Genomic DNA, 9,072 nt, shown 5'->3' with positions numbered 1-9,072 from the left:
CCTGAGGCCTTCAGCGTCCTGACGGCTTCAGCGTCCTGACGCCTTCAGCGTCCTGAGGCCTTCAGTGTCCTGACGCCTTCAGCGTCCTGACGGCTTCAGCGTCCTGACGGCTTCAGCGTCCTGAGGCCTTCAGCGTCCTGACGCCTTCAGCGTCCTGAGGCCTTCAGCGTCCTGAGGCCTTCAGCGTCCTGACGGCTTCAGCGTCCTGACGCCTTCAAAGCCTTTTAATGTTCCCAGCAGAAACACCGAATCTCACCAACTCATTTTGATTCACTTTCTACATGTGTTATCGATCGATCGATCGATAAATATCAATGAAAAACTCCACTGGCAGAGACCTGTTACCTAGCAACCCAGTGCTAGTGCAGATTATTTCACACTAAAGTAAAACATGTTTTGTGATGAAGGTGAAATAATCTCTCTTTCATCAGAATTGACTGAAAATAATCATGAACTGTTTTTGCTGATTGTTAATTATAATCATGTTCAGTTATTAATAACTGATCAGTTATTAATAGTTATTAATAACTGATCAGTTATTAATAACTGATCAGTTATTAATAGCTATTAATAACTGATCAGTTATTAATAGTTATTAATAACTGATCAGTTATTAATAACTGATCAGTTATTAATAGTTATTAATAACTTGTCAGTTATTAATAACTGCGCTCTGATGGCCGCGGTGCCCCTCACCGGGCAGCTGCTGTTCCCCTCCTCGCCTGTGGGGGCGCTGCGCGGTTTGCCTTCTCTTCAGTGCGTGTCTCCACCTGCTGGTCCAGAACCGAACTGGTTCCTGTCTGAACCGGAACAGAGACGTTTCATGAACTGTTCGGTCGTAACGCGTTTTTTTACTTGAACCCGCAGAACGAAACTCAAACCTGCAGCTTCTGATCAAGTTCAACAAGTTTTAATTGAAATCAAATTATTTGGGAACTTTTTATTTTGCCTGGTTTATTTTTTGCAGCTCATATGAATTATGATCATTTTGGTCCTTTAAATACCAAAATTTGCACTTTGGTTGAAAATTTGTTCCATCTGATGATTTTTAAATATTGAATGATTTGATCAGTTTTTCATTTTCGTCGTTTCTTGGATACTGTTGACTTTTACTTTAACTATTCTATAACTTTTGGACATTCTCCACATTATGACGTCACCTGGTGACCTTTGACCCCATCCAGATGCTGAACAGATATTGTGGATGAGAGAAAATCTCAGAAAAACGATCTGGAGTAATAGATCTAGGGTTATAGATCTGTATTATAGATCTGTAGTTATAATGTCTAACTTATTTTGTTTCTTCTCTTCTGGTGTGAAAATAAAAAGCTGCTGGATTCATGTGAACTTTAAACACGTTTATGTTCATAATTTCTGGTTCCAAGAATAATTCACAAAATAATTTGACGAATTCTCTGATATTTTTAAAGGGTTTTTATTATTGGAGTGAATACAGATGTTTTTAAATCTTTTTATATAATCAGACTGTAGCAATTCTTTAGAAAGATTTGAACAATTTTTTTCTCATAAGAAAGTCGAGCTGCTGAAAAGTCCAAATGACCCGTCTGTCTGTCTGTCTCTCTCTGTCTGTCTCTCTCTCTCTGTCTGTCTCTCTCTCTCTCTCTCTCTGTCTTTCTCTCTCTGTCTCTCTCTCTGTCTGTCTCTCTCTGTCTCTCTCTCTCTGTCTTTCTCTCTCTGTCTTTCTCTCTCTGTCTCTCTCTCTCTCTCTCTGTCTGTCCTTCGCTCTCCAATCTGATCCATGTGGTGTCAAACAAACATGGCTGACAGGCCCATGTGTGGTGACTGTGCGCCCCTGGTGGCAACAGCAGCGGTTGCAGCAGTAATATCTTTTATGGCTTAACAAAAACAGGAACACACACACAAAACAATCTTACACGACTTTTTTTCTTCCAACTCTTTGTGCCATTTTATAATCACGGAAAATTAAAACAAATAAAATTTTGTTACAGTTTAATATTTGTCCATAATGTTTCACAAACACTCCTAGCTATATGAACACTTATAGGAACACGAAGAGAAACAAAAGGCGTTCTGCAAAAACCTCCAGTTTCAGCCAGAAACAGATGAATTTACGCTGCTTGGAACAACTTCTATGTTTTTGCAGTGCACAGAGAAAATACTTACCTGTCTAAACAAAAGGCAAGAAAAGTGAAATTAGCAACACACAACACAAGAACTGGTTCTAGAACACGATACTGGAGTCTCCTAAAGACGGAACAAAGCTTTCAGTTTTCTTTTTACAGTACGACAGACGCTCCAAACCCAAAACTACGACACAGTTAAAGTGAACCGAACTCAACAGGAAGAGCCGATTTTACTGCCTCACATGCACCGACCCGTATCGTCCAAACGCCCCGATTTTACTGGATTCAGATTGATATCCTGAACACTAAATGGGAATTGTTGGTTTCATGTTGTGCTGCACTGTCTGAGTAAAAAGATCTTAGAAAAAGAAAAGCGCACATCTACAGTTAAACACCAGAGGTGACGAGTAACTAAGGAATAAAACTATAGAGGAAACATACAAACATGATGCAAAAACCCGGCCTTTACACTTCTTCTTCTTCTTCTTGTGATTTTCTTCATTTCTAACTCGGCACACGTCTTCCTCTCTCCAACAGAAAACAGAAAGCAGAGGGACGAGCAGAGCGAGCGGCCAGTCCTCTAACTGGTTTCCAGTTTGGCCATTTCCTGGACGTAGATGCCGATGCTCTCGCTGTCGAACAGAACGAAGTAGACCGTCTTGATGGTGGAAGACATGGTGGCCACGAAGTAGCTGGAGATGGCCTTGAGGATCAGCTGGGCCGCCGTCTGCTTGGGAAAACCGTTCCTGCAGGAAAATCCCAACATTAAAACTGCAGAGGAAATATTGTTACCAAATGAACATGAATAAAACCAAGACTGTGAATAAACACAAACTAATCAGCAGGCAGCCAGACTTTATCTAAAGCTAAATGTGCTGTTGGAAATGTTACATAACCAGCAGTTATAATAATAATGAATTATTATCTTCATCATCTCAGGTCTGTTTCCAATTAACCAAAAAGCATAAAGACACAAGAGGAGGCAGTTATCAAAATTATATTCTAGTAGAGAAGAAATACTTCAGCGTATTTTACTCAATAAGTTTTAATGTACAGAAAAACTGATCAAATTATTATTTCATATCTAACAATGTGCAGCATCATGCAATATAATGCAGCATCATGCAACATAATGCAGCTTCCTGCAGCATCATGCAACGTAATGCAGCATCATGCAGCTTCCTGCAGCAGTGATGCTGCTGTCCGCAGGGCAGCATCAGGCTCTCGCGGTTCCTACCTTCCGCTGCCGATGGAGGGGAAGGCCACAGACTTGAGTTTCTTCTCGTCTGCCAGCGCCAGGCAGTTCTTCACCGTCTTCTCCAGCATCTCCTCGCATTTCTCGGAGCCCCAGCCTGGACTGTTGCAGTGGATCACGTACTTGGCGGGCAGACCGAATCCTCCGGTCAGAAGAGCTGAGAGGAGAACCGGACACAGGAAGTCAGAGCTGCAGCAAAACGCCGATACTGTTTGACTCGCGGTTCCAACTGGGATCAAGACACCAAAGTAAAAGATTATTTAAGGGAAACTGATTTGCTAAATTCACACTTTTATGTTTTTGTTTTTCTATTTGGGTTTGAACTGTTTCTAAAAACAGATTAAATAAACAAAATATAATAAAAATTACTCAACTACTGTTTGGCAGCAAGTTCATGTTCTGGTTGTGTCTGGAAAATGAGCCGATTCAGATTCCTCCAAATGTTCCTAGTCGCAATCGGCAGACACTACGCTGTTATCTAGCAACGCCAGCCCATCAGCAGATTTATTCGCTGTACAATGGCTGCTGGAAAAGACAAGCATTTTGTTGTTAACTTGATGTATTCTGGTTGGTTGTGCAGGAGGCTCCACTAATACTCTTCAAAGCTGTGCAGTTGTATTATTTTGCATTTGTTTGCAGCCGTTTTCTTGTGTGAGTGAAAATGTGGGGTTGGAGGCGTGGCCTGCAGCAGCTTGCTTGGATTTAAAGTGACAGAGACCTTGGAACAACTTACATGATTTAGTGTAAAACATGTGATGAACAGGTTTTGTTTAGGCCACAGACCAATGCTAACCTGCTACAGGAAGCAGCATAAATCACCTCTAAAGATTTTAGTGTAAATTTAAGTGTAGAATAAACTGCTACATATAGCAGATAAATAGAATATCATTATTATTTTTTATTATTAATATCATATTTTGAAATGTTTGCTGAAACTTTCTAACATCTACAGGGATTCAGCTCCGTTTCTGTTCATCAGCTTTATTATCTCATCCAGTTTGCAGACGTTAGGCGCTAAATGAGAACTTTTCTTTAGAACGAAAATAAGTGGGAAATCTGCAGCAGCTTAAGTTGGTTGGCCCACAGCGTTACTGTCTCCTCTCCAGGGATCTGAGGATGAGGAACAGAGGAGTGAAGGCCTCCATCAGTCCAGCAGCTGCAAAACGTGAAGCTCAGCCAGAGCTGAGAGGCTTCAGAGTTCATTAGGCAGCAGAACGTGTGAGGATCTGCAGGCAGCACCGAGCAGCAGCTTATTTCCAGATGGTAAAAACCCAGAGAAGATGGAGACGCTTCACCCAGCAGCAGGTCTGAGAGTGTGTGGTCTGCAGCGATTCTCCTTCGCTCTGCTCAAAGAAAACACGTTTCCTCTAAAACCTGCAGAAACTGACAGTGTAAAAGTTGCTGTCATTTTACTGATTCTAAGAGAAAACAAATAATTCTGCACATGCTCTCCTCACAGTAAAACATTTTAGAGCATAAGAACAGTTTAGGGTTCAAGATGTTTCACACTGAGCCTACAGACCCGCAGAATATCATTGTTTGTATCCAGAATTTTCCAGCACGCGGCCGACGCCGCGCGGCACGCGGCCGACGCCGCGCGGCACGCGGCCGACGCCGCGCGGCACGCGGCCGACGCCGCGCGGCACGCGGCCGACGCCGCGCGGCACGCGGCCGACGCCGCGCGGCACGCGGCCGACGCCGCGCGGCACGCGGCCGACGCCGCGCGGCACGCGGCCGACGCCGCGCGGCACGCGGCCGACGCCGCGCGGCACGCGGCCGACGCCGCGCGGCACGCGGCCGACGCCGCGCGGCACGCGGCCGACGCCGCGCGGCACGCGGCCGACGCCGCGCGGTGAAAAGACGATTTTTTTCCTTTCCAGCCAAAACATTTCTGTCGCAGTAGAACCGTTAAATCAACCTTATTAAATCAGTTCAGTGAGCCACAACGGAAAAATAACGCAGAACAACAGAGGAGCTAAAAATCACTAGCATTCACAGAGTTGTTGGCATAGCGACTGACAACAACATCACTTCATGTTTCAGGATTCAGCACCAAAAAAACATTTCCACACAGAGCAGAACCTTCAGTCTGAGACAGTTTTATGTTTCAGGCTCGATGTTATTTTGTGATTATTAATAAGTGGAAGATCAGCTGCTGCTGCTAGTCGCTAAGCTAACACAGCGACGGTAGATTAGCTAATTTAATCACAGTTGGTGTTTATTTTTTAGCTGAACTTATGCACCGAATTCTGCAGCACATCTAAATGTTAGTTATCATAGTCAAGCTAGCATAGCTCCCTCGCTATTTTTTAAATCAAAACTTTTTCCTAACTTTATCTAATTGTAATATCTAGCATTACAATTAATGCTAGATTACAATTAGTAGCAAAACACTCCATTTTTATTTATTTAATGTATCAGGCATTCGTTTAAGATTTAGTGCTTTATTTTGACAACTTGACAGCTAAAACCAAAGCTAGCCATTGTTAGCAAGCAGCTTTTTGCCCTCCAACAGGAAGCTGGAGGCGGGATCTTGCATGCACGATGCCCTAAAACGGCTCCTCTGGTCTCTGAAGTAGATGTTGGACTGAAGCCAGTCCTCATTAAGACGTCCATTACTGCCTTGCCAAAAGGAACCAGAAAAGAGCCAAATCCTCCTATCAAAGGGAAGACTTTAAACTTTTTGGCAGCTTTTCCCTCCTGTACGTCAGCATGGGGAAAAGCAGAGAGCCAGGACTGCTGGAGCCATGAGGAGAGGTGGCAGCAGAAATCCCGTCATTAGCGTCTGATTTAACGAGGTGAAACCGTCTGCCAGGATCAGACGAACCCAAAAAGAGTTTGGACCTACAGCCGACATCTCTGGAGAGAAACACGCCTTCCCTCCAACACAGTCCAGAGCGATTCACTGGATCAGCCTCACAAAGGCCCGAGGTTCTCCAGAACTTCACGGAGCGGCTGAATACGCAACAGGGAACCTGAAAATAACTTGAAATAACTCAGTTTCCATAATTAAGAAGCCCAGGAAATGTCTGAGCCGATCAATTATTCTGAACATCCAGGCGAAGTTCACTGATCCTTTCTCAGCACATCTGTGGCTGAGCAGAGGTCAGAGGTCACACTGGGGGTTGGACTGGGCTTCTGGGCTGAACTGGTAGAACTGGGACTGGATCAGTCTGGCCCCGATGATTAAAACAAAAAACAATTTTGAAAATATTTTCTATTATTCATTATTTCTGTTCAGAGAAAAAAAAGTTAAAATCAGAAAAAGTAACAGATTTTATTTGAATCCATGAATCCTAACCAGTTTCAGATTCATGGGTTTAATTTGTTCCATTAAGAAGAAAAAATTATATATTTTTTAAAGGAAAAACAACAAAAAGCTGATTCATTTATTTTTATCTGGAAAAAGCAAAACTGAACTAAAGTCTACAGTCTGTTGGGTCATTGGAAGCAAAAAATGTTGTAAATTTCCACTAAAACTAAAATGTAAAAAAATCACAAATTTCCAAGTTTTTCTTGTAAATTTCTGAGATTATTTTTTTAATCTTTTTTTTTTAGCTCAAGTTCTTAAACTCAGAAATTTAGAAATTACTTTCACAAATCTGTTTTTTTTCAGATTTTTTTCTACCTAATTTTTGACTTTTCAGACAGAAATGTTTTTTGAACATTTCTGAGGTGAAAGGTCAAAATGAAGCGGCTGAATGAACCCGCTGCACTTACCTCCAGCCACCTCCAGGGGGCCGTTCTTCTTCTTCAGCTCTTGCAGCGCCTCAGTGAAATCCTTCCCTCCTTTCTTCTCCAGAGCAGAACCTGCAGGCGGAAAGCAGACGATAAATCCTCGATGAACAGACAGACGGCAGGAAGCGAGGCGGAGGGTCAAAGGTCATGCAGACAGACAGGCGGGAAGGACGACATGAGGGAGGCAGAAACTCAGAAGCGTCACTTTAACAAAGTTAGAGGTTGAGTTTGGGAATAAAAGACCAGTTTTATTTCTTAAATGAGTTGATTCAGATTTACTGAAAGTCAAACTAAAATCAGACAATTTAAAATGTTTTAATTCTTTCATCATAAACTCCAGGGAAGCTTTGGGGATTTTATGTGATCAATAAAAATCTGTTGTTTTCATTTTTGCAAAAAAATACATCCTCCCAGTATGATCTGCTCTGATTTAGACCCCATTACTCTGATACCTATAAATAAAATGCAGCTGATTGTCAGAGAATCGATTCGTTTGAGTAGAAGTCCAACTGTTGATTATTATTTTAATCTTTCCTTCTTGATGTTTGTTTCCAGTTTATCCTGAATGAGTGAAGCAGGTGAGAGGCTGACAGCTTCTCAAAGCGTATTATCCATCAGAACGGTCCAGTCAAAGCCTGAATATTAACCCAATCAGAACAAGAAACGAGCATTTCTGTGGTGGTGACCTGAAGACTAATTCCTGCCGCACTTTTTAGAAAAAACTTCACAAATGGACTTTGATTTTTCTCCCAGTTTGCGGCCATGAAAAATCCCAATAAAAGCCACTTAAGTTTCAGCGTCACAAACTGAATAAAACCCAAGAATGTGAATATTTTTTTCAAGGCTTTAACAATTCAGTTGACATATTAAAAACTGTTTGATCTTATCTTTGCAATAAAACGTAGTCAGAAAAAATCCCTTTGAATTCAGCGACTGGAGCAAAGCGATGGAGACACTCTGAATCTGCAGAGAAACTAAAACTGTTCATGAGACGCTGTGGGGGTCTGCCTACTGGCAGCCTGGTCAGAGGTCAAAGGTCATAAGAGGTGAGACAGCTCAGGACGTCGATGCTGCAGGGGAACAAGCAGCAGCAGCAGCAGCTGCAGCATGATGATGAATATGATCAAATAAAACCTGAATTTCCTCAGATATTTATTGTTTTGACTCATTTGTAGATAAAACTGTTGAAGTTTTATGAGATCAGATTGAGGAGGATCCAGTCGGATCAGAGTAAACAATAATCCCAATGATCCTGAACGACGGGAGCTCAGCTGGGGCGACGTTTTCATTTCATCTGTTTAACCAGGTGAGTTTTGAAGAACAACTTCCTGTTTACGATAGTGACCTGGGTTGCTAGGTGACGGTTCCTGTGCTTGGTGACGTTACAATCTGGAGGTTTTTGAAAACGCTCATTTCCCAGATAAAACATGGCTATTGTTTTTAGAAGCAGCACAAAATGAACTAAATGTAAACGTTATGATGAGAATAACTGATAGATTACTACAATAACTTAATAATAATAACTCAGATTTTCGGTAGCGATTCAGAACATAAAAATTATTGACTGTAAAAATGATCCAGTGAAAATCCGCCTCCACTGGAAGCCATGAGCCCGAGCTAAAAGCTGCTGCAGCTGCTGCAGCAGCTGCTGGTCCACTGACCGCAGCAGCTGCTGGTCCACTGACTGCAGCAGCTGCTGGTCCACTGACCGCAGCAGCTGCTGGTCCACTGACTGCAGCAGCTGCTGGTCCGCTGACCGCAGCAGCTGCTGGTCCGCTGACCGCAGCAGCTGCTGGTCCGCTGACCGCAGCAGCTGCTGGTCCGCTGACCGCAGCAGCTGCTGGTCCGCTGACCGCAGCAGCTGCTGGTCCACTGACTGCAGCAGCGAGCGTCCGGATGAGCAGCAGCAGCAGACAGTCGGTTGGTTTCCTTTACCTACTTCACCACCTGAATACAGGGCCGAGTTGGTCGGTG

At 43.0% G+C, this 9,072-nt stretch overlaps 1 protein-coding gene across 1 annotated transcript in view; it reads right to left on the bottom strand.

Moving 5' to 3' along the window:
• Positions 1-1,419: 1,419 nt before the first annotated feature.
• The window catches only part of LOC129373537 (core histone macro-H2A.1-like), a 20,433-nt gene continuing 12,780 nt past the window's right edge, over positions 1,420-9,072 (bottom strand). Inside the window, 3 exon segments of the mRNA XM_055051526.1 lie at positions 1,420-2,851; positions 3,343-3,517; positions 7,081-7,170. Coding sequence (XP_054907501.1) covers positions 2,686-2,851; positions 3,343-3,517; positions 7,081-7,170 — 431 coding nt within the window. The 3' untranslated portion in view covers positions 1,420-2,685.

Source organism: Poeciliopsis prolifica, unplaced genomic scaffold (genome assembly GCF_027474105.1).
Source record: "Poeciliopsis prolifica strain line A6 unplaced genomic scaffold, Auburn_PproV2 SCAFFOLD033, whole genome shotgun sequence".
Taxonomy (NCBI): domain Eukaryota; kingdom Metazoa; phylum Chordata; class Actinopteri; order Cyprinodontiformes; family Poeciliidae; genus Poeciliopsis; species Poeciliopsis prolifica.
This window is presented reverse-complemented; position numbering and strand designations above follow the sequence as displayed.